Here is a 27,596-nt window from a genome sequence, read left to right as displayed (position 1 = left end):
TATAAGAGCATTGGTACCACTATACTCATATTTCCCTCTTTTTATGTTTAATTTATTCAATGGACCCCAATTACACAGCAGGTTAGGTTCTGGGCTACTACTGTAAAGCAAAACAGCCATTTTTCACTTTCAAATGCATATAAAAGCCTGATAACATGTTTACACTGTCATATATTGAGCAATAGAGCTAGGCCTAAAAATGCATATACAGTACACACATTACTTAAAATATTTTTGTACTTAGCCTATAGTGAGTGGTGAATATATTTATTGTAGGTAGCCTGAATAAATGAAGAGTGGGTATAATTGAAAACCACCATAAAGCAGGGCCCTGCTGTATACAGAAATGCCGCAGCCAGCAGGATTCGAACCGACGTTAGTCGCTGTCCACAAATAAGTTAGCTCTCAACATAGCTCTTTAAACCACTCAGCATTAGGAAGAAACAGCTTGCAAGCAGGCTACCTAATGTTTTGAGGTATGTTCAGAACTAAATACAGTGGACCCCCGCATAACGATTACCTCCGAATGCGACCAATTATGTAAGTATATTTATGTAAGTGCGTTTGCATGTGTATGTTTGGGGGTCTGAAATGGACTAATCTACTTCACAATATTTCTTATGGGAACAAATTCGACCAGTACTGGCACCTGAACATACTTCTGGAGTGAAACAATATCGTTAACCGGGGGTCCACTGTATGTTGAAGTATTGCAGGACAATACCACAACAATGCAATCTGATTCTCTTGTTGCCTGACAAAGGATCTAAATAAAACAATTATCATAAATTTAAAGTCACATTATAATTTATATTTTGCATACATCAGTGCATAAATTTAGAGTTTAAACAATTTTCTATACAAAGCTTATTATATATCAATTAACAGTTGCATATTTAGTTGGTAGTGCATAACATTTAGTATGCAATGTGTACATTGCTTTACAAAACTAAATGTAATATTACAACAACAGTTATGAACATTAAATCTGTAAAATACAAAATACAGTACATATATTATTATTTAGGGAGAAGCGCTCAACCAGTAGGGGTCATACAGCGCATGGGGAATGGGAGGCAATCAGGTTTGATACAAGCATGAGGATCAAATGAATTCCTTGGATCAAGAGCCACCAGTATCAAAGAACCTCTCTTGAGAGGTAAAATACAATAAGAACATTTAATCCTGTGGAGAATATAATTTTAAACAATAACTTATGAGAGCACTGAAGAAAAGTGATGTATTTTTATACAGTACAGTGTAAATATATTATACACACTCGCAGTATTAATACTGGTGCAGCATATGTTCCTTATTGACACTTCAAAAAAAAATTATGTATATTGCACTCTACACCAAACGCACACCAGAATGGGGCACTTGGCACATTAAATTTAAGGTATTAAGTCAAAGTAGCCAGTTCTAATAAAAGTTTCTGAAATGTTAATATATATTTACACAGTTATTTTATAATACATTGGCAATTTCCCACTAAGGAAGAAATATGTTTTGAGATTTTAAGAGAACTTAGACTTGTTAGATTATTCCGCACTTGTATTACTGCAGAAATTACCACCACATGCATAAGAACATCTAAGACATAATTAGCAAACAAACTACTAACATGCCCCACCAACACGTAAAGCCTCGATATAATGGACTAATAGGGAGGGGAATATTTTTCATGTATTAAATCAATTTTAAAAAAGACAGGTTAGGTTAGGTAAGGTTCGTCAGGAAACAGGACAAATGTTTCCTGACGCGGGTCTTAGTCAGATGATGACCTGCCTTTGGAGCTTTTGGTCATCTGACCGAGGCCTTCCGCTGGCTTACCTGTCCACCCCTTTAAAAATTATGGTCATTTATAACCATTGTTATTACTTTAAAAAAAAAGACAATAAAAAGCATTTAAGTGCTCTACTGCATACCTAATACAGTACTGTATACACAATGTACAGATATATGCAATAAACACTGAAAATAAAAGAGTTCAAAGTACAATTCTTGATAGTTGTGACAGAACCCACAGGCACAACACCAGACACAAACATCTCTATGACATTCCCCGTGTCTGACTAAACCTTTACAAAAATTCAATGTATGTCAAAGGCCCTAAAATCTGGAACACCCTACCTGAAAATTCCAAAACTGCACACACATTCATCACCTTCAAAACTACCATCAGAAAACATCTTATCTCCCTGATACACCCTGTCAACTAATAATACGAATGCCACCTGGTGGTTCACACTTACACTCACTCACCCATTTGACCATAAACAGAAATATCAATCTCAATCTCAAAATAATGAATCTTAACTAGTCATAAGTTGGCCTGTGATACTCCAATACTGAAACTACGTATAGTGCCAAAACAAAAGCATTCACATTGCTAAACTCACAACTAGTATTTAGTCACTTAGCCATAATACCAACTTATCTCATATTAAATCTTAGGTTTAAAATGTTACAAAATTATAAGTCTGCCCGAAATGCCTAGCCATGCTAGGCGTTCTAGTGGTACACTCTGTAATTATTTTACTACATGTAAACCACACAATAACCAAATTCTGTAAACTCAGCATTGTAATACTTATAGAGAATAAAGTTTGAATTGAATTGAATTGAATTTTGGCCATTATTTCAAAGTCTGTTGTACTGAGGTCCATTATTTTGAGGGTTTACTCTACCATCTTTCATTCTCTAGGTATTTTTCCAAAAGTGCACAGATATTATGTTTATAATTATCATTATGTGCTAAATCCACATAGCATACAGATATCACATTGCATAATCCACTGAAATGTCACATTTTCACCCATCTTCTGAGCTCGAATCCAGCTAATGAGGCTTAAAGAAACCAGTTAGCTGAACATGAATTAAGGTGGTGGATAGTACAATATCTGTACACTGAAGGCTGTTGTAGTTCAGGAAATCATGAATTTTGATGTCTGTGCACTAATATGAGGGACTGCTAGTGAATAAGCATTGGAGAATATGACTTAATTGTTTGTCTAAATGCATTGGTGAGACATCACCAGTGTGTTAAAATAAGATAAGAGGAAAATAACATTTAACACTGCACTGTCAGTAACTTATATTTACATACTGTACATTATACACAGTTCACTGAAGTTACTGCAGCAGTAACTGAAAGAATATCTAAAATTCTTACAGTTTAGCACCTGTAATTGTTTAATAAGCTTATATTACTCCTAGCTATTTAATTATAATACAGTATATTTTATTATGTTATATTTTGTTCATAAACTTTTCTTTTTTATTTTACACAGCAGAACACTGATATTTTTACTTTTCACTGGATTACAATACCTACTGGCACTGGTATAATTATATTATAAAGGGACTAACCTCCATCACAACAGAACTCATGGAGCATATAAAACTAATCTCCCCTGGATCAGTAACAAGCCATCTTTATCAATAACCTGTACTGTAATTCATTAATAGTAACAAGTTTTTGGATAGGATCATTATTTTGTTCTTCAGCAAATTAATGTTCATATATATTATATGCACATTAAACTACCTTGGGCAGTAAATCATTACAGGTATAAGGAATGCTCTGTATTCATTGAAAAGTATTGTCACAGCCTAGAATACATGGGTCACTTTCATAGGCCCTGCAATTCGCAGTCATGAAAGCATGAATATCCTACTTGATAATGCCCAAATGGGTGTTTCAGATACTGACCTATTGGAGGTATATTCAGTTTCCTCAAGTTTGTCCGATTAATCTCATGACTTAAACTAATCCATAATAAACTTACAGTTCATTATGTCACAAAATGACTAAGTAAAACTCCGAGTTGTTCAAAGTACATACCACTGTTGTGGGCTAAGACTTGAGAGTAAGAGATGGAGTATGTTTAAAGTCAATTAAATGCTTAATAATATAAAAGTATTAGATAAGGTGCAAAGATGAAGCCCAAATCACAGCACCAGTATTATTACACAATATAGACTACATACATACATATATATATATATATATATATATATATATATATATATATATATATATATATATATATATATATATATATACACATATATATACATATATATATACATATATACATATATATATACATATATATATACATACATACATACATACATACATACATACATACATACATACATACACACACACACACACACACACACACACACACACACACACACACACACACACACACGAACATTCAAGAGTTAAAACTGCAACAGACTAAAAAATGCTGCTCTACCTAGAAGTATGATACCAATCAAGTGAGGTGCCACTTGGTACTCTACCAACATTGGCTTTTCAAACAAGCTGCAGAATGAGATAGCTCCTTTATGCCTCAGTCATTCACAAGCTAGCTGAGATTTTGCAATCCCTAGTTAACATCACCATATTTATGTATTACTAATCACTTATTTACTATTAATATATATTATCACAATGATAAAATTAAACATACAGCTGCTTGTAGTACAAGTAGGAGCTCAGCTGTGACCATGGTAATGGACAAAAATGTGAAAAGGGATTCTCACTGTAAACCTTCCACAACCAACAAAAATGCCTTATTTTCCCAATGCTTACACACACACAAGAAAAAATGTTGCTACTAAAATATCGCACCACATACAGTGTGTGCTTCATTCACAACTGCTCTCAAGCATTACCTTCAAGAAGTAGAACAAAGCAGGTGTGGCTAAGTCTGGGCATGACTGCTCAAAATGATTCTGCTCACTCCCAATATTTCGTTTTAGAGAAAAAAAAATGGCTGTAATAGCATATTGCTTTATGCAGTTGCCTGTTAGGCAACATGCTAGACCATCAACCAAGAGCAGCAACTTTCCTTGCAGACTTTGCTAATTCAAAATGAGAATTCATAAACAGTACCTTATGTCTATGAATAATGGATTACCAGTTAACACACATGAAATAATCATGAAGTGTGTTAAATGGTACAATAATACATTGTTATATTACTATTTCTAATAATAATTATAGTATCACAAGAACAATAATGTGTGTACAGACACTCATCTGAGTTTTCTCTTGATTTTCTTAATAGTTCTCGTCTTTGTATGTCTCCCTTCAAATTTCAAGAGAAAGTGGGTTAGAATCCTTCCTCGAATTTTAGTCACCTCCGTGGGAGGTGACAAATGCCATGAGCAAGGAGCTAGTACTACTACTGTATCAATTACTACAAAGACAAATAAGGAAAGTTTAAACTTGGATGACTGTAATATAGATATATATATATATACCTTTACCTTTGAAGAGTTTTGAGGGTTTATCCACTCTCTGAGCCCAGCCATGGGCCAGGCTCATCTGGTGCTTGCCTGGTCAACCAGGCTGTTGCTGCTGGAGGCCCGCTGCCCCACATATCCATCACAGCCTGGTTGATCTGGCACCTGATGAAGATACTTGTCCAGTTTCCTCTTGAAGGCTTCTACACTTGTTCCAGCAGTGTTTCTGATATCTTCTGGTAAAATGTTGAAAAGTCTGGGACCCCGGATGTTGATATAGTGTTCCCTTATTGTCCCCACCGCACCCCTGCTCCTCACTGGGTTTATTTTACACTTCCTCCCATATCTCTCACTTCAGTATGTTGTTATGGCAGTGTGCAGATTTGGGACCAGGCCCTCAAGTACCTTCCAGGTATATATTATCATGTACCTCTCTCTCCTCCGCTCCAATGAGTACATGTTCAAGACTTGCAGGTGTTAGAAGATAGGAAAAAACCTGATGGTTAATATTATGAAAATAGTTGAATGTCTTAGCACTAAGCAAAGCATATTAAAAGAGGTAGGAGATATTCAATGGAAAAATAAATAAGAATAATTCAGGTTTATCCAAAAACTAGCGCTAAAGAAGTGGCAGTAAAATTAAGTGATCAACCGTAGACAGAAAGGAGGGGATACAAGTGTTTAAATTCATGACTTGTGCAGAGAGCATAGTATTGCATGTAAATTTGAGGTGCTGGGGCAAATGACAATGGGAGGGGGGGGGGGGTGTTCACTAACTGAATCAAGTATCGAAAGAGGTTTGGTAACAGGCAATTTTAATATTTATTTTATAGAAAAAAGGATAAGTATGTTATGTGATGTATGAGGTGGATAAAAGGTTGATGGGTAGACTTCTGGATGTTAATCCTTTTCGAGGAGTAACACATCAGATAATTATTAAGTGGTAGCTATTGCAAATCTCCATGGGGAAGTGGAACAGAATTCTTCCTCCGTAAGCCAAGCGTGTCGTAAGAGGCGACTAAAATGCCGGGAGCAAGGGGCTAGTAACCCTTTCTCCTGTATATATTACTAAATGTAAAAGGAGAAACTTTCGTTTTTCCTTTTGGGCCACCCCGTCTCGGTGGGTTACGGCCGGTGTGTTGAAAGAAAAGAAAGCTATTGCAAAAGTACAAGGCAGATGGATCACAAGAAGATAGGCCTTGGTGCATAAGAGAGAGAAGTGAAAGTGAATGAGCTTAAGAAAGGGACAGTTAAGCAGCAGTATGGGCAATTACTGAAAGATTGACTAAAGAGAAAATAGGTAATGAGAAGGTTGAAGAAGCATAGAGTAGATATAGTGCTCAAGTCCACAGCAGAAGATTGTGGTTAGAAGATGGTGGGCGCAGGTGGGAAATGCAATGATGGTGGAATGATGATGTGAAGTGGGTAGTATGGGAGAAAAGTTAGCATATGAGAGGTTTTTACATGTAAAAATGATATACGGAAGACAGAGTACATAGAAAAAAAAAGGTTGAGTGGTAAACAGGTGCAAAAGAAAGGATGAGTCTTTCTAAATAAACTTTGTTGAAAATAAGAAACAATTCTGGAGAGAGATTATCAAGATTAGAGAACCTGAGGAACAAATGTACCTAGCATTTAAGAACAAGAGATAAGATGTCAGACTAGAAAGCAGTAGAATGGAAAGACATTAAATATTTTGGGTTAATAAATGTTGATGATGAAAGGGAGGCAGTGATTTCTTGCTTTAGGCAAGGAGGAATAAGATGTGATAAAAGTAAGAAAAGACCCAAAAGTGAGTGGACAGAATGGAAGGAGGTTAAGCAGCTGGGCCAGACAAGTTTAAATGGTAGGGGCTTCAGCAGGTGTGTGTGTGTGTGTGTGTTAGCATGTTAGATTGGCATGAGCAGAGACAAGGGGTTTTAAGTGTTTGATATGCAGTTGGAATGTGAGCAAGGTAATATTTATGAAGAGATTATGGGAAACTGGTTAACTGGACTTAAGTTCTTATGGTGGGAGACATGCTGCCTGCACTTTGTGAGAGTGGTGAACATGTAACTGTTTAGAGGGTCAAACTCTGATGTTTATGCAAGTCATGCAAGATAGTTAATGTTTGAATGATGGTTAATGTTATTACTTTTTGGGGGTCACCCTTCCTTAGTGAGAGATGACTGACTTTACTGTAGTTAACCCTTCAACTGTATCAGACCTGGAAATTAAATTTCCAGTGTGTGGTGCAGGATTCTTAATTTTTTTTTTTCTTACAGATGAATAAAGACTATAATGAGTGAAACTGATAAAACCTTACAATTTTATGATATGTTGAAGTTGGTGAAAAACAATCACTCTTTGGCATCTGTGGTGTAAATGTGCCAGCAATATTTACATTTTACAATTTATTGACACCAAATTTTTTTCAGTTTTTTATTGTTTTTAATGATTAACACTATGTACACTAATTTCTTATGATAGTGGATGTGTTTCAAGGTGTTTTAGCACTACAAACATGGGGAAATGCTTAGCCTGACATTGCTCCACTGGGAGCATGTCGTATACAGCCTCTCCTCACTTGCACTTATGACCAGCTCTCCAACCAATATCCAAACCTAAATAATGTATACTAGAGCTGATTTCCTCTCTCCTGTCTATTTCAGTATACAATACATGCTGTATGAACATTTAAAAATATACCAGAAATGTTATAAATGGTGCAAAGGTGACAGTAAAATAATATCAAAAGAGGGTTGACACAAACCCCCTACCAGTATAGTATGCTCCTAGCTGAATGACCAATTCACTTACTGACCTACTCTTAGGAATGGAACCCCATTGTTAAGTGAGGAGAGGTTGTATATTGATTTAAATAATTGTTTGTCTATTTTTTTTTTTTACTTCCTCTTCCTTGTAACACTATGTACAAGGAATACTTATGTTATTACAATTGTTTCACGGTGTAATACTCCTCAGAACATGGAAATAAATCACATTGTTTGACTATAGTGGGTTATCCTAGGTTAACTACCAGCATTTATGTTATACAGCGGACCCCCGCATAACGATTACCTCCGAATGCAACCAATTATGTAAGTGTATTTATGTAAGTGCATTTGTACGTGTATGTTTGGGGGCCTGAAATGGACTAATCTACTTCACAATATTTCTTATGGGAACAAATTCGGTCAGTACTGGCACCTGAACATACTTCTGGAGTGAAAAAATATCGTTAACCGGGGGTCCACTGTATACATTTAGGGAATTTAGGTGGTGGTGTGGAGTTACTAAAAGTATTATTCAGAGGGCTGAGGAGGGGTTGTTGAGGGTTTGGTCATTTAGAGAGGATGAAGCAAAATAGGATGACTTGGAAAGTGTACAAATATGTAGCGGAGGGGAGGAATGGAGGTCGTCCTAGAAAAGGATGGAGGGACGGGGTAAAGAGGTTTTGTGTGCAACAGGCTTGGACATTCAACAGGCCTGGTCATACAGCAGGCATATGTGAGCATGTTAGATAGGAGTGAATAGAGATAAATGGTTTTTGGAACTTAACGAGCTGTTGGAGTGTGAGCAGAGTAATATTTTGTGAAGGGATTCAGGGAAAACAATTAACCAGACTTGAGTCCTGGAGGTGGGAAGTACAATGCCTGCACTTCAAAGGAGGGGTTTGGGGTATTGGTTGTTTGGAATGACACCTGAACTGTCATATCTGCAATGCCTCTGCAAAGACAGTGTTATGTGTGAATGATGGTGAAATTGTTTTTCATTTTTGGGTCGCCCTGCCTCAGTGGAAGATGGTCAGCATGTTAACCCTTTCGGGGTTTCTGACGTACTAGTACGGCTTACACACCAGGGTTTTTGACGTTCTAGTACGCATAAATTCTAGCGCCCTCAAATCTAGCAAGAGAAAGCTGGTAGGCCTACATATGAAAGAATGGGTCTATGTGGTCAGTGTGCGCAGTATAAAAAAAATCCTGCAGCACACAGTGCGTAATGAGAAAAAAAAACTTTGACCATGTTTTTGGTTTAAAACAGCGACTTTGCACTGTATTTTCGTATGGTATTTATGGTTATATTCTAGTTTTCCTGGTCTTATTTTATAGAATAGAAGACATATTGATTGGTTTCACAACGAAAAGTACCTTGAAATTGAGCTCAAAGTAGCAGAAATGTTCGATTGTTGCCAAAGTTCAAAAGTAAACAAAACATGCCACGCGTCCAATACACATCAACTGGTGAATCTAATATTCTTTCACGAGTGTGCTGGTATTATTTATACCATTTCTACACTAATACAGTAGTCTGCATAACAGTAAATCTTCTATTTTTTGTGAGAATAAAAATTCAAAGTGGAAAGCAAAAGAAATGCAAGAGGGGCATGGGGATGTGACTAATGAACAGAGGAAATGTTATTTTAGTGCCAGGAATGTCTTTCTTGTTTATTCTGGACCCTATTTGGAAATTGGCATCTTTTGAAATTTGTGTGAAATTGGCAAAATTGCTAAATTCTGACCACTTTATTGGATAGTTGAAATTGGTAAATGGGTGGTTTCTTGTACTCATTCGATAGAAAAAATGGAGTTCTAGCAAAATAGTTATGATTTCTGTCGACTAGTACACTGGAATTGGCCGAAAGTAGGGCTCAAAGTGGGCAAAAATCGCCGATGCGTAAACATCGTCGAGACCGCTAACTTCGCGAGAGCATAATTCCGTAACTTTTCCATCAAATTTCATACTTTTGGTATCATTATGATCAGGAAAGATTCTCTATCTTTTCATAAGAATATATATATATATATATATATATATATATATATATATATATATATATATTTTTTTTTTTTTGAAATTTTGGCGACCCTGAGAACAAGTCTCTGAGAGGGCCTGGCGACCCTCAAAGGGTTAAAAAAAAAATTAGGTATCATGTAATTTCTGTGTCCATAACACCAAGACCACTGTAAAGAATATATTTACAAAGAAATTTTATAATACTGCAATTGTTTCAAGGTGTAATTCTCTAAAAAATGGAAATAGGTCACAATGTTTGTCTATATTGGGGTCAGCCTAGGTTAAATCTATATAGTGTGCTTTTTGGTTTAATTCCACTTTTATTATGAAACTAATAAATTTGAAATGAATAAGGGATCTTCCTGCCAGTTCCACACCCTGTGTGCTGGTAGGGAAGATGGTGGTGGAACAGCAGCAGTTACCCATGATGCACTACATGAACCAGTCTGGTCTTAGATTTTTTGTAAAAGGCATAACAAGGTTATAGAAGACCAGAACAGTTATGCTAAGATCAAAAATATTTGCAGGTAGAGTATCTGAAGGCACAAAAATTGTGCATACTACTACATCGGATACGTCCTCGTTACCTGCATAATTTTACGTTGGACGCAGTTAAGGGGTTAACCTAACCTAACAAAAATAAAATAGTAAAGCTCTTCATTTTTATATTAGGAAAGACTGAATGACCTACACAGCTTTACTACTACATTTGTGAATAATGTATAATAATAAAAATAATATTGAAAGGAGTGAATGGAGACAAACGGTTTTTAATACTTGACGTGCCGTTGGAGTGTGAGCAAAGTAACATTTATGAAGGGATTCAGGGAAACCGGCAGGCCGGACTTGAGTCCTAGAGATGGGAAGTACAGTGTCTGCACTCTGAAGGAAGGGTGTTACTGTTGCAATTTTATAACTGTAGTGTAAAGCACCCCTCTGGCAAAACTGTGGAGTGAATGGTGATGAAAGTTTTTTTTTTCGGGCCACCCTGCCTTGGTGGGAATTTGCCAATGTGTAATAAAATAAAAAATAAATAATATTAAAAACAAATGAGCAATGGAAGTATTGAAGGATACAGTGAAAATTGGAAGCATTCAAATTCTTTTTATTTTTTCTGTTGTCTGTGGCAGTTAACAGGTCTTGTGGCAACTGACAGATCTTATGGCAGTTGACAGATACTAAAATTTATATATTACTGTACTCATGCTTAACCCTTTCAGGGTCAACAGGCCCTCTTAGAGGCTTGTTCTCGGGGTCGGCCAAATTAAAAAAAAAAATTCTTATGAAAAGATAGAGAATCTCTTCCTGATCATAATGACACCAAAAGTATGAAATTTGATGGAAAACTTACAGAATTATGCTCTCGTGAAGTTAGAGGTCTCGACTATGTTTACACATCGGCGATTTTGCCCACTTTGAGCCCTATTTTCGGCCAATTCCAGTGTACTTGTCAACAAAAATCATAACTATTTCGCTAGAACTTAATTTTTTTCTATCGAATGAGTGCAAGAAACCACCCATTTACCGATTTCAACTATCCAATACAGTGGTCAGAATTTAACAATTTTGCCAATTTCACACATTTCAAAAGATGCCAATTTCCGAATAGGGTCCAGAATAAACAAGAAAGACACTCCTGGCACTAAAATAACATTTCCTCTGTTCATTAGTCATGTCCCCATGCCCCTCTTACATTCTTTTGCTTTCCACTTTGAATTTTTATTCTCACAAAAAAAATAGAAGATTTACTGTTTTGCAGACTACTTTATTGGTGTAGAAATGGTATAAATATTATCAGCACACTTGTGAAAGAATATTAGACTCACCAGTTGACATGTATTGGACGCATAGCATGATTTGTTTACTTTTGAACTTTGGTAAAAATCGAACATTTCTGCTTTCTTTGTAAAACCATTCAAAATCATCTCAGTTTCTGTAATATGTCTTCCATTCTATAAAATGAGACCAGGAAAACTAGAATACAACAATAAATACCATACGAAAATAGTGCAAAGTCGCTGTTTTAATCCAAAAACACGGTCAAAGTTTTTTTTCTCATTACGCACTGTGTGCTGCAGGATTTTTTTTATACCGCACACATTGACCACATAGACCCATTCTTTCATATGTAGGCCTACCAGCTTTTTCTCACTAGATTTGAGGGCGCTAGAATTTAGGCGTACTAGTACGTCAAAAACCTTGATGCCTAAGCCGTACTAGTACAGCCGAAACCCTGAAAGGGTTAAACAGATGCATACACTACTGTATTAATGTTTATATAATTGTATATGTTTTGTACTCGTGCAAATTTTACACAAGTTTTCAATCACTTATCTGAACTTTTTTTAATCCCGGTTCTAAGTATTCTTAACTCGCAACAGTGCATGGAAAAGCTGAATACAGAAACATACAAGGTCTGTATAAAACATGTTCAGATGAGAAAACCTACAAAATCAAATATAGTGGTGCCCCTCGAGTTACTATAATTTTGAGTTATGATTTACCCTCGTAGAGGAATTCAGTTTTGAGTTGCAATGAAAAATTTGAGATACAATATGGGCACGATGGTGTAGGTGCTTGTGGCTTGGTTGATAGTGCCCTCAGGTGACACACTGAGGTCCATGGATCAATCCCAGCATTGGTGAAACATTGGGCATGTTTCCTTACACCTGCTGCCCCTGTTCACATAGCAGTAAGCAGATGTACCTGGGTGTCTGATGACTGTTGTGAGTCACATCCTGGGATCAGGATTAACCCAAATTGCCTGAAATTCTCTCCATAACTTGGGGTTTTCTATATACAGAAGTATGCCAATGATGTCGACTAGGTCTTTAATAGTTGTATTATATACTTGTAAAAATAAAGATTATTATGGACGGCATACATGGGTGGGAATTGGCTAATCAGCGATATGGTAGTTTGCCTCTTGGACAGTGTCTGAGGCAATAGGAGTAGGGGTGTGTGAGGGTGGCTTAGCAGCCAGTCATCAATGGGACTGTCTCTATGGTTTCATCTCGGCCAATAGCAGAGTTTGCACCATAGTTCAATGTTTCCTCTTGAGTTTGAATCTACCACTCTTGTTTATGTACCCTTCATAACTGCATTTGTATTTTAATTATACCATGAAACAACTGTAACATAATAACAGTTTTCTGTTCAGTGTTGAAACAATAACAGTCATTAGAAGACAACACTCTTATTGGAAGAAATTTATAGTAAATACAGTAGGGCCACACTTATATGGCAGGTTAGGTTCCAGGCTACTGCGAGAAAGCAGAATGCCATTTTTTCCACTTACAAATTCAATGATGTATGTAAAGCTTTTGATACAGTTGACCATGATTTGCTGCACATAAAATTATCACACTATGGTATAAGAGGGCACTCCCTCAACTACCTGAAGTCATACCTTAGCAACAGAAGCCAATATGTGTACACAAATAGAGCAAACTCTTCCACACAGCCAATTACAGTTGGTGTCCCACAGGGAAGTGTCCTTGGTCCTCTTCTCTTTCTCATTTACATAAATGACCTACCAAATGCATCGCAACTACTCAAACCCAAACTATTTGCAGATGACACTACATATGCCTTCTCTCACCCAAGCCCAGTCATACTAGCCAGTACTGTAAATACCGAATTACAGAAAATATCTACCTGGATGATGATTAACAAACTTACTCTCAATATTGACAAAACCTACTACATTCAGTTTGGGAACAGAACTACAGATGTTCCTCTTAACATAATGATAAACGGATCACCTATCACAATGCTCAGAGGGAAAATTCTTAGGAATCCACTTTGATAATAGAGCCAAATTTCAAACACATGTGCAACAAATTTCCAAGAAAATATCCAAGACCATAGGCATACTATCGAAGATACAGTACCATGTTCCACAATCAGCCCTCCTGGCCCTATATCACTCATTTACCCTTATCTCACCTATGGAATTTGTGCATGGGGCTCAACAGCAATAAATCATCTCAGACCATTAATTACCCAACAAAAGGCTGCAGTCTGAATGATAAATTCCCACTCCAAACAGCATACTCTAAACTTACTCACCATACAAAACATCCATAATTATTGTGCCTACTACATACATAGAATACTAAACTCAGATATAAACCCTCTTCTCAAACGTCTCCTTACCAACCTCAACAAAACACATGACCATAACACAAGTCACAGATCACTCTTTGATGTTCCCAGTGTCCATCTCTCACTACGTAAAAACTCAGTGCACATAAAAAGCCCAAAAATCTGGAATTCATTACCTATGAATATAAAAGAAATACTGTCTGCTTATCAATTCAAGACTCCTTAAAAACCACTTACTCAACCACAACTAAATAAATACTGAATAACTGTATCTCATAAATGTATAACGTGTGACCCTATCAAACTATGTTTTTTTAATTACATTACCTAATAGAATACTCCATTCTCTTGAATGCACAGTAACTCATCTAATGACCATATGACCTGTTTCTGCACTACAAATCAATGATTTTACTCGATTTAATTCGATTATATTATACATTGTTATGCTACAAATTTGTACAACTTTAATGCTTCTTATCTGAAATACTCATTTGTATTTCATGTTGTAATTTGTTTACTGTAATTTTTATCACTGAATATATTATTGCTTAGTTAATCTTAGTTAATTTTAAGCCTGGCCATAATTCTCTGCATACAAGGGGCTTTTGGCATGTATACCCAATCACTATATTTCTTTGTACAACTATGTATCATGCCCAAATAAAAAATTAATAAATAAATAAATAAATGCATATAAATGCCAGATAACAAGTTTACACTAACATATATTAAGTTAGCAATAGAACTAGGCATTAAAAAACAATAAGTAAAATACACACACAGTACACTCATTATCTCAGAATATTTGTAGTCTTAATGTAGGGCAAATGGCGAGTAGTATGTACTGTAAGAAGTCAGGTATGGTAGGTATGGTAGCCCTCCTGGCCACTCCACCCACACATAATATACTACGATGCTTAAAGTTCTCTAGAGTGATAAAATGCATATACAGTACACTCATTACTTACCTTAAAATATTTGTAGTCTTAATGTAGGGTGAGAGGTGAAAAGTATTTATTTGTAGAAAGTCATGTGTGGGAGGTAGGGTAGGGAAGCCCCCCTAGCCACCCCACCCACTATGTTAACAAACGGACAAAGCATCTGGTTATGGTTCATAAACATTCACACAAACACCTTACATTACAAACAAGTTGTCTCCACACTGGTACAGTAGAATAAATAAAGACCAACACTTCCATTCTCATGTAATTTTTAGAAGGAATGGTGCTCTGACAAATTATTATTATTATTACAAGTTATTTTTTTTTTTTTTCAACAAGTCGGCAGTCTCCCACCGAGGCAGGGTGACCCAAAAAAGAAAGAAAATCCCCAAAAAGAAAATACTTTCATCATCATTCAACACTTTCACCACACTCACACATTATCACTGTTTTTGCAGAGGTGCTCAGAATACAACAGCTTAGAAGCATATACGTATAAAGATACACAACATATCCCTCCAAACTGCCAATATCCCAAACCCCTCCTTTAAAGTGCAGGCATAATAAAAAAGAAAGGTAGTAGGTTGGTAGACAGCATCCACCCAAGGAGGTACTACCGTCCTGCCAAGTGAGTGTAAAACGAAAACCTGTAATTGTTTTACATGATGGTAGGATTGCTGGTGTCCTTTTTTGTGTCTCTTGAACATATAAGATTTCAGGTACGTCTTGCTACTTCTACTTACACTTAGGTCACACTATACATACACGTACAAGCATATATATATATATATACACACACCCCTCTGGGTTTTCTTCTATTTTCTTTCTAGTTCTTATTCTTATTTATTTCCTCTTACCTCCATGGAGAAGTGGAACAGAATTCTTCCTCTGTAAGCCATGAGTGTTGTAAGAGGCAACTAAAATGCCGAGAGCAAGGGGCTAGTAACCCCTTCTCCTGTATAGATTACTAAATTTAAAAAGAAATTTGTTTTTCTTTTTGGGCCACCCTGCCTCGGTGGGATGCGGCCGGTTTGTTGAAAAAAATAAAAAATAAAAAAGAAGTGCTAAACCCACAAGGGTCATGAATAACTATAGATAGAGTGAAGGCATATGAAAGTAATAAATTTTTAGTTAAGTTACTGGTGTCTGACTAGAGAAAACGTAATTCTCCCGACAGCTTGGTAAACAAATCTTATATTTATGTCAATTTTTATACAGTGGGTGTATGTATCATGTTTGTATGTTACATAGTGTGTTTATTATATAATTTTGAAAAAATATCATAGATGGATTAATAGAAATGTCTATTTTAGCATAATATACAACATTTAATGCGACCAATTACAGTGGAACCTCTACTTACGAGTTTAATCCGTTCCATGACCTTGCTCGCAACTGGATTTGCTCGTTTGCAGAGTCAATTTTCCTCATTTAAATTAATTGAAATGGAATTAATTCGTTCCAGTGGAATTCCAGGCACGAGAAAATACTTTAATAATTTCCCTAATATCATCTCTACAGCTTATTTATCACAATTAATGTAATATGACATAATAAACAATATTAATAACATAGAAACATGATATATACACTAGAATGAATAAAATACATGTCATTAGGTATGTGGCTAATGGTGGTGACAGCAGCCATTGTTGTTGGGGTTTATAGGGCCACCACAGCGGCCATTCCTGCTCCTGACTACATGTGTAGAGAACCTAGGATAACCCAAAAATGTCAGTGACTTATAAGTGCTACACTCTTAATGCTTCACTTAATTGCTACACTCTTAATGCTACACTTAATTGCTACACTCTTAATGCTACACTTTGCCACTGCTGCTTCATGTTGTCTGCCACTGCTACCTCATGATGTCTGCCACTGCTGCTTCACGTCTGTCACTGCTGCTTCATGTTGTCTGTCACTGCTGCTTCATGTTGTCTGTCACTGCTGCTTCATGTTGTCTGCCACTGCTACCTCATGTCTGCCACTGCTGCTTCACATTGTCTGCCACTGTTACCTCATGTTGTCTGCCACTGCTGCATCATGTTGTCTGCCACTGTTGCTTCATTTTGTCTGCCACTGCTACCTCATGATGTCTGCCACTGCTGCTTCATGTTGTCTGCCACTGCTACCTCATGATGTCTGCCATTGCTGCTTCATGTTGTGCCACTACTGCTCCATGTTGTGCCACTACTGCTTCATGTTGTCTGCCACTGCTACCTCACGATGTCTACCACTGACGTCGCCAAAGAATCGAACATTTCTGCTATTTTGAGCTCAATTTCTCAATTTATTTTTGTAGTATATCTTCCATTCTATCACACGAGACCAAATAAAACGAGAATACGTACAACCATAAAAACCATACAGAAATATACCACTAAGGGGAGGTTAATGGCTGAGAAGTGAACTCTGTTATTTATGGTCTGATTTCTTTCATTTTTGGTGTAATTTAAGAAGCATCTTTTCATCATACATTGCCCAAGTTTCAATAAGATAGTCCAACAAACAACCGAGATCCAATTCCCTAGATCAAGAGCAAGAGCCCCCTCACCAGTGTCAATTAACCTTCCTTGAGGCCCGCTCGCATCTGGAAATTTTGCTCGCGTCTGGAAGCAAAAAATCGACCAAGCAGCTGCTCGTATCTGGAAAAACTCGCATGTGGATGCACTCGTAAGTAGAGGTTCCACTGTATTATTATTAAGGCATCAAGAATACACACACTCTTAGTGGTTTTAATGTGTACCTGCATGCCAGCACAGTGAGTAAGTATATTTAGGTACAGGTACACATAAGTATAATTATCAGAGTACATATAAAATATGCAATAACTTTAAAACACTTGAAATTTTGGAAAATTTCCAGACATAATAGATATACTGTATGTACTCATGGAGAATGTAAACCAAATGGGTGGGGCATGCCGTATCTGAAAGACCACTCACCGTATCGCAAACTTCGGTCATTATTTGAAATTGCCGTATTAGCGGAACACCGTAATGCAGGGCCCAACTGTACTGAAATTGTAGAAATAGTGTAATATGCTTCTCCCCCCTGTTTCTAGTACTAAACAACTTGAAAAACATTTACTATCATTGTAAAATGCTGCATATAGTCTTAGACAATGAAAATAAACAAAACCTGAAAAAATAATTTCTTAATAACGTTAAAAATTATTACAAGTACTTACTGGAATCATGACAATGTTGCTGTCATGGGGTTATTTTCTGCCAACTTCAACACTCCATAAGTCAGCAAGCTTTGATCCATTTTTTTTGTTGTTGTTGTTGTGGTCTTATTCTACTCAGAAAAGTAAACTAAACACTTGAAAAATAAATATATTAAAAATTCTGCCATGCCACGAACACTGTTTTTGTCAGGTCTGCCAAAGTTATGGGTTAAGAATCCTGTGTGTGTGTGTGTGTGAAAACTACAAAGAAATATATTTCTCTACTTTTGATCAGCCAATATGACCAATGACATTGTGGTCATGCCATGTAAAACATGCCCTATTATTTAATATATACAGTAGTCTCATTTATGTTTATAACATTAATTTTTTAATCGCATCAGCTATTTTTCCATCAAGCTAAAGCCATCCTAAGAAGGAAACACATTCACAATCACTTATTCACTTACTCTTACCAACAGTGCAGACTTCACAGTTCAATGATGGAAACTGTATATTAATTTATTTGTAATTTCCAAAAAGCTAGGTGCTTCAGGGGTCCTGAATTTTCATGAAAATTAGTGCATATCAGTATATATCTGCCAGAAGGGAAGTAGAATTTCACTGGAGATTTGAAAAAAAATTTCGTAATAAAGTTGGTAAAATTACCGACAATATGTAAAGTAAAAGGACACAAGTGCAACTAATGTGACATTTATTGTGGCAATGTTTCACTCTCCAGGAGCTTTATCAAGCCATTACAAACAATACATGGACACAGAGGATATATAAAGGCTCAGAGTGAGGTGCAATGCTAGTGAGGAAACATTTCGATGTTCACTAGTGGTAGTAGTAGTAGTAGTAGTGGTAGTGACAAAAGTAGTACAATATGGTAGATCAATTAATTCGTACATGAGTAAAAGCATATAAAAGCTATTACTTGGGTAACATAAAAATAGGTTGGACAAATATAGACTGGAAAGAGGTAGCTTGTTTCAGTGTTCACTCTCTGTAATGTGCTTTGTGTAGTGTAACAGGAGAGACTATGTGATGGCAGGGTTTACTGTTTTCAGGAGGATTCTTGCTAAGACTTCGGAGATGGTGAAGCTGCCGTTGTTTTGTTTAATTGTATTCGAAACAGCGATCAGTGCTGATTCGAGGCACTTGCGTCTGCGGAAATTAGTTTCTTTGATCACTAATTGGGTGTCTCTGAATTTCATGAGATGATTGGTGGAATTTCGGTGTTGTACACAGGCGTTGTTCAAGTTATCGTTCCTACATGCGTAAATGTGTTCATTGAGGCGGGTGTCGAGGTTTCTTGCTGTTTCACCTACGTAAATCTTGTCACAGCCTCCACAGGGTATAGTGTAAACTCCTGCATTGACTGGTTCGTGGTGCTTGGATTTTGTCCTGGTTAGATCCTTTATTGAAGTGCTAGAAGCGATGGCGATTCTGGTGTTAGTTTGTGAAAGTACTTTTGAGACGTTCAGTGCAACCTGGCTGTTGGGAAGAATTATAACTTTGTTGGGAGTGGTGTTGATACATGGAGAATTAATGATCTGAAGAGCTCTTTTCTTGCAGTCTTTGATGAAAAAAGAAGGAAAATGTAACTCAGTGAATGTTTGGTGAATGTATGTACATTCCTCGTCAAGAAACTCAGGACTACAAATTTGGTATGCTCTTAGGAAAAACCCGATGATGATGCCTCTTTTGGTCTTGGTATCTTGACTGGAATAGAAGTGTGTGAGATCATTTTTATTGGTGGGTTTCCGATAAACTTGAAATCTTAGGTTGTTGTCTACTTTGTGAATGAGGACGTCGAGGAAAGGTAGCTTGTCATTGGACTCTTCTTCTAGTGTAAACTGGATCGCCGGTTCAACTGCGTTGAGCCTTGCCTGAAGATCCCGTACATCAAAATGTTTTGGAGTTATTACGAGGACATCGTCCACGTAACGTAACCAAGTGACGCTTGAAGGGATGATGTTGGCGAAGTGTTCGGATTCTAGGTGTTCCATGTATAAGTTGGCTAGGATGGCACTTATGGGGGACCCCATTCCCATGCCGTAGGTTTGTTTGTAGAGCTTGTTATTGAAAGAAGAGATTTTGTTGACTTGATTGAACTCTGTGTTAATTTCAACTGTTTTTCTTTCAATAACAAGCTCTACAAACAAACCTACGGCATGGGAATGGGGTCCCCCATAAGTGCCGTCCTAGCCAACTTATACATGGAACACCTAGAATCCGAACACTTCACCAACATCATCCCTTCAAGCGTCACTTGGTTACGTTACGTGGACGATGTCCTCGTAATAACTCCAAAATGTTTTGATGTACGAGATCTTCAGGCAAGGCTCAACGCAGTTGAACCGGCGATCCAGTTTACACTAGAAGAAGAGTCCAATGACAAGCTACCTTTCCTCGACATCCTCATTCACAAAGTAGACAACAACCTAAGATTTCAAGTTTATTGGAAACCCACCAATAAAAATGACCTCACACACTTCTATTCCAGTCAAGATACCAAGACCAAAAGAGGCATCATCATCAGGTTTTTCCTAAGAGCATACCGAATTTGTAGTCCTGAGTTTCTTGACGAGGAATGTACATACATTCACCAAACATTCACCGAGTTACATTTTCCTTCTTTTTTCATCAAAGACTGCAAGAAAAGAGCTCTTCAGATCATTAATTCTCCACGTATCAACACCACTCCCAACAAAGATATATTCTTCCCAACAGCCAGGTTGCACTGAACGTCTCAAAAGTACTTTCACAAACTAACACCAGAGTCGCCATCGCTTCTAGCACTTCAATAAAGGATCTAACCAGGACAAAATCCAAGCACCACGAACCAGTCAATGCAGGAGTTTACACTATACCCTGTGGAGGCTGTGACAAGATTTACGTAGGTGAAACAGCAAGAAACCTCGACACCCGCCTCAATGAACACATTTACGCATGTAGGAACGATAACTTGAACAACCCCTGTGTACAACACCGAAATGCCACCAATCATCTCATGAAATTCAGAGACGCCCAATTAGTGATCAAAGAAACTAATTTCCGCAGACGCAAGTGCCTCGAATCAGCACTGATCGCTGTTTCGAATACAATTAAACAAAACAACGGCAGCTTCACCATCTCCGAAGTCTTTGCAAGAATCCTCCTGAAAACAGTAAACCCTGCCATCACATAGTCTCCTGTTATACTACACAAAGCACATTACAGAGAGTGAACACTGAAACAAGCTACCTCTTTCCAGTCTATATTTGTCCAACCTATTTTTATGTTACCCAAGTAATAGCTTTTATATCCTTTTACTCATGTACGAATTATTTGCTCTACCATATTGTTCTACTTTTGTCACTACCACTACTACTACTACTACCACCACTAGTGAACATCGAAATGTTTCCTCACTAGCATTGCACCTCACTCTGAGCCTTTATATATCCTCTGTGTCCATGTATTGTTTGCAATGGCTTAATAAAGCTCCTGGAGAGCGAAACGTTGCCACAATAAACGTCACATTAATTGCACTTGTGTCCTTTTACTTTACAAAAAAAATTTCCTTTTTCGTGATCAAGTTACATTGGTTGAGTACAATATGCCCTGTAATAAATGGATGCTTCATATTATACTATAAAACTAAACACATAATAAAAATAGATGTACACTGACTAGCTGAGAAAAAAATATTCTCATGGGTTGAAGTCTTTAAATTTTATTTTGTTGGCAAAAAAAGGAGCAGACATTTTCTAGTCCTTTTATTAAATTACATTGATATGCTCCTATTTATAGACTATGGTCTTGGAGGAACAAAGGGTGTCTTTTTAAACGATACAAATCTTTCTGAAAATTCTGGTCGTGGAGGTACAGAAGGTTCTGGTCTTGATGGTATGGAAGGGTCTGGCCTTTGAGGTAGGGTATACTCTGGTCTTGGTGGTATGGAGGGTTCTGGTCTTTGAGATGGAGTATACTCTGGTCTTGGTGGTACGGAAGGTTCTGGCCTTTGAGATGGAGTATACTCTGGTCTTGGTGGTATAGTTGGTTCTGGTCTCTGATGAGCATATTCTTGATTTTGATATATAATAGAATCTGATGTTTGAAGTTCATTACAGTCTGGTCTTGGAGGTATGATAAGGTCTGACCATGGAGGTACAGTAGATTCTGGAATCTGGGAATGGGTCAGGCTTGTTGCTAAAGGAATAGAAGACACTGAAGAGATGCTTCTACTTGTCATTCCTTCTTGCTTTGGTTTCTGCACAGGTGGTGAAGGAGCTCTTCTTACTGGTACAAGTTTAACTGAGGAGTCAGAAGATGCTTGTGGTTGCAGCACTTGTCGATTCTGAGTTTCATGTTGGAAGTCATAGTCTGTTTCCACGTTCATATTAGTATCATTTAAATTTTCATTTTTGGATGATCTGTCCTGTTTTCCAGAGATAATGTTAAGATTATGTGTTAGCTCTGATAGTTTGTTGATGACCTCATCATCACTTAGGACATCTGGTGATGTTGGTATGGTTTCTGATATGTTTTCTCTGGTGCTAGCAGAAGATATGGGCCAATGTTTTATAGAATTCACATTATCTAGGAGAGGTACCTCACCAGAAGCATATGCATGACCTGTGTTAATGCAATAACTAGGAGCAGAATGACTGAGGTTTATACTATTATGATATAAAACAGAAGAATTTGAAGAAAAGTGAACATCATTCCGAGTATTTGAGGCTACTCCTACAGTTCTGTGTTCATTATCATCTCCCCAGTGATTGACTGGCCAAGACTCTGTTGTGTTCTGAGTCACCTGAGAAGTCACACCACCATTTACTTCCTTATTTACTTTAACATTATTATCATTAGGTTTTTTGCTTTTATGGAATGGACCAATGGTGGCTGTCCACTGCGTGACTTTGTTCATGAGTGGACAACAGCAGGAGTCAAGACAAGAAGCACAACATGGTAACTTACGAGATAACCAGGCACGCCCTTGTTTCACCCACCACCATCGCAGGGGATCCCACAAAAAGCAGAAGATAACCAGAAATAGTACCAGTAACATCCAAAACAGCATCCCCAAGCCTGAGCCTGGTATGGGTACACATCTTTGGCTTACACACATCTGTAATTAAGAAAAGTGAAAATAAATGAGGTATAAGAACATTTAAAACAAATGGAGTGGGTGCCCCTAATAAGTAATCAAGACATCTAAATTTCATCTAGTACAGACAATACGAGGTGCTGTGCTAGACAACAGATCCCTAGTAATCTACCTACTCATGAATAAAATAACTTCAGTTGCTGGACACCTGGTCCAGCAACTGGTTTCTTGAATTTAACCCCGCCAAATACAAAGTCATGAAGATTGAGGAACGGCAAAGAAGACTGCAGACAGAGTATAGGCCAGGTGACCAAAGACTGCAAACCTCACTCAAGGAGAAAGATCTTGGGGCGAGTATAACACTGAGCACGTCTCCAGAAACACACATCAACCAGATAACTGCTGCAGCATATGGGCACCTGGCAAACCTGAGAATAGCGTTCCGATACCGTAGTAAGGAATCATTCAAGACATTGTACACTGTGTATGTCAGGCCCATACTGGAGTATGCAGCACCATTTTGGTACCCACACTGGATCAAGCATGTCAAGAAACTAGAGAAAGTGCAAAGGTTTGTGACAAAGTTAGTTCCAGAGCTAAGGGGAATGTTCTACGAAGAAAGGTCAAGGGAAATCGGCCTGACGACACTGGAGGACAGGAGGGTTAGGGGAGACATGATAATGACATACAAAATACTGTGTGGAATAGACAAGGTGGACAGAGACAGGATGTTCCAGAGAGGGGACAGAGAAACAAGGGGTCACACTTGGAAGATGAAGACTCAGACGAGTCAAAGAGATGTTATGAAGTATTTCTTCAGTCAGAGTAGTCAGGAAGTAGAACAGTCTAGCAAGTGATGTAGTGGATGCAGGAACCATACATAGCTTTATAAAGAGGTACGATAAAGCTCATGGAGCAGGGAGAGACAGGATTAGTAGCGATCGGTGAAGAGGCAGGGCCAGAAGCCGAGTCTCGACCCCTGCAACCAGAATTAGGAAAGTGCAATTAGGCGAGTACCTGTTGATTCATGGGGTTAGGATTTTTACAACTGTTAAAAATTTATGGCAAAATAATGTAGATTCCTCTCCTTACACACAACTAAAATCCCAAGAACAGTGGATCAGAAAAGATATGATCATGACAAAATATTTAGTAGACTGGATAGAGTGGGATAGAGAGCTTGAGATGAAAACTAAAAAGGGAGCCAGAGCACACAGAAAGCATTAAAAGCTGCAAATGAATTACAGGAACATTAAGAAATACTTTTTTCAGTATAGTGAAAAAGTTTGAAATTTGCAGAGTACAAGGACCTTGTGGTCACACAGTGCCAAGCAATTCTAAAAGAAATGTATCATTGAACACATACAGTATCAGAAGTACATGACTTAATATAAATTAAGTTTATACATAAAATGCTTAGCCAGTAAGTGACAGAGCCAAAAGTAAGGAAAAATAAAATAAAGACCCATGAAAAAAAAAAAACTGCATTCACATTAAAATGGTAAAAGTTCACTAAAGTTTAAGGAGAAACCCAGGTACAGTACAAAAAAGTCCCTGCTTAGCAACTATTTTCCTAGGGTAAATTTGCTTATCGACAAAGAATACAATTGGAAATAACCTGTTCTTTGCTTAGTTACACTTGTATTTAGTGCTGTTTATCAACTTCAGAAAATGAACGACAGGGCCCAAGAGGCAAAGAGGGAGTGAATCTGGTGAACAACAAGTCGAGAAACAGGGCCAGAAGCTAAGACTCAACCACTGTAACCACATATAGGCAAGTACATGTAAGTGAGCACATGTGCACACGCACTCGTGTGCACACACACAAATGGGTACACACATACGCGTACACATGCACACGCATACACACAAACATGCACACACACAAATACACACACACACACACACACACACACACACACACACACACTGTAAGAAGGCATTTGACACAGTTCCACACAAGAGATTAGTGAAAAAGCTGGAAGACCTGGCAGGGATAACAGGAGAGGCACTGCAGTGGATCAGGGAATACCTGTCGGGAAGACAAAAGCGAGTCATGGTATGTGGCGAGGTATCAGAATGAGGTTCCACAGGGGTCAGTCCTAGGACCGATGCTGTTCCTGGAATTTGTGAATGACATGACAGAAGGAATAGACTCAGAAGTGTCCCTGTTTGCAGATGTTTAGTTGAGAAGAATTCAATCAGACAAGGACCAGGCAGAACTACAAAGGGATCTGGACAGGCTGCAGGCCTGGTCTGAAAACTGGCTCCTGGAGTTCAACCCCACCAAGTGCAAAGTCATAAAGATTGGGGAAGGGTAAAGAAGACCAAGATGGATATTCTAGGGGGCCAGAGAGTACAAACCTCACTCATCCCTTAAGGAAAAGAATCTTGGGGTGAGTATAACACCAGGCACATCTGTGGCACACATCGACCAAATAACTGCTGCAGCATACAAGCGCCTAGCAAACCTAAGAAGGGCATTCTGACAGCTTAATAAGGAATCATTCAGGACACTGTACACTGTGTGCTTTAGGCCTATATTGGAGTATGCAGCACCAGCTTGAAACCCACACCTAGCCAAGCACATAGGGAAACTAGAGAAAGTGCAAAGGTTTGCAACAAGACTAGTCCCGGAGTTAAGGGGCATGTCCTAAAAGGAGAGGTTAAGGAAATCAACCTGACGACACTAGAGGACAGAAGAGAGAGGGGGGATATGATAACGACATATAAAATGCTGAAAGGAATCAACAAGGTGACAGAGAAAGGATGTTCCAGAGATAGGACACAGCAAAAAGAGGTCACAGCTGGAAGTTGAAGACTCAGATGAATCACAGGGATGTTAAGAAGTATTTCTTCAGTCACAGAGTTGTCAGGAAGTGGAATAGTCTGGGAAGTGATGTAGTTGAGACAGGATCCATACATACTTTAAGAAGAGGTATGATAAAACTCATGGAGCAGTGAAGAGGCAGGGCCAGGGGCTGTGATTCAACCCCAGGAACCACAATTAGGCGAGTACACACATGCAAACACACATGTGAACACACACACACACCCACCCACCCACACCCACCTACCCTCGTGTTCACCCTGAGTAGCTCAGACATTGAGCACATCACATATGAAAGGCCCCTTGGAGCTAGTGACCACGTAGTTATGAGCTTTGAATACATCGTGGAGCTAAAAGTGGAGAGGGTAACAGGAGTAGAAAGGGAAAAGCTAAACTATAAAAGGGGGACTACACAGGAATGAGGACCTTCCTACAGGAGGTTCAGTGGGAAAAGGAGTTGGTAGGAAAATCAGTAAACGAAATGATGGACTTTGTAACAACAAAATGCAAGGAGGCAGAGGAAAGGTTTGTTCCCAAGGGTAACAGAAATAATGGGAAGGACAGAACGAGCCCTTGGTTTACCTGAAGGTGCAGGGAGGCAAAAACTAAGTGCTCTAGAGAATGGAAAAAGTACAGAAGGCAAACGTCTCGGGAGAATAAAGAGATTAGTCGACGAGCCAGAAACGAGTATGCACAGATAAGAAGGGAGGTGCAGCGGCAGTATGAAAATGACATAGCATCAAAAGTCAAGCCTGACCCGAAACTACTCTACAACCACATCAGGAGGAAGACAACAGTCAAGGACCAGGTAATCAGGCTGAGGAAAGAAGGTGGGAAGCTCACAAGAAACGACCCGGAGGTATGTGAGGAGCTCAACATGAGATTTCAGGAAGTATTTACAGTGGAGGCTGAAGGGACAACGGGAAGACAAAACAGTGGCGTACACCAACAAGGGATATACCAACAAGTGTTGGTTGAATTACACACAACTGAGGAGGTGGAGAAGCTCCTAAGTGACCTTGATACCTCAAAGGCGGTGGGACCGGACAACATCTCTCCATGGGTCCTTAGAGAGGGAGCAGGGACACTACGTGTGCCACTAGCCAAAATCTTCAACACTTCCCTTGAAACTGGGCAACTACCTGAAGTATGGAAGAAGGCAAATGTAGTCCCCCATCTTTAAGAAGGGAAACAGAAATGAAGCACTAAATTATAGACCAGTGTCACTGACATGTATAGTATGCAAAGTCTTGGAAAAGATTATCAGGAGGAGAGTGGTGGAGCACCTGGAGCGGAACAAGATTATAAATGACAGTCAGCACGGATTCGTGGAAGGCAAATCCTGTGTCACAAACCTACTATTGTTTTACGACAAGGTAACTGAAGTAAGAAATGAGAGGGAGG

The 27,596-nt window shown here is 38.2% G+C and overlaps 2 protein-coding genes across 4 annotated transcripts in view; one reads left to right on the top strand and one right to left on the bottom strand.

Moving 5' to 3' along the window:
- Positions 1-27,596, top strand: part of LOC128692596 (ankyrin repeat and SOCS box protein 3) — a 197,648-nt gene that overhangs the window by 111,375 nt on the left and 58,677 nt on the right. The window lies entirely within an intron of this gene.
- The window catches only part of LOC128692595 (uncharacterized), a 75,493-nt gene continuing 69,910 nt past the window's right edge, over positions 22,014-27,596 (bottom strand). For both annotated transcript variants that reach the window (XM_070089825.1, XM_070089826.1), the window contains exon 17: positions 22,014-23,383. In XM_070089825.1, the coding sequence (XP_069945926.1) occupies positions 22,064-23,383 (1,320 nt within the window). In that variant the 3' untranslated portion in view covers positions 22,014-22,063. The remainder of the gene's footprint in view (positions 23,384-27,596) is intronic.

The sequence above is a fragment of the Cherax quadricarinatus genome, chromosome 30 (genome assembly GCF_038502225.1).
Source record: "Cherax quadricarinatus isolate ZL_2023a chromosome 30, ASM3850222v1, whole genome shotgun sequence".
Taxonomy (NCBI): Eukaryota; Metazoa; Arthropoda; class Malacostraca; order Decapoda; family Parastacidae; genus Cherax; species Cherax quadricarinatus.
The sequence above is the reverse complement of the archived record's forward strand: the minus strand, read 5'-3'. Positions and strand labels throughout refer to the sequence as shown.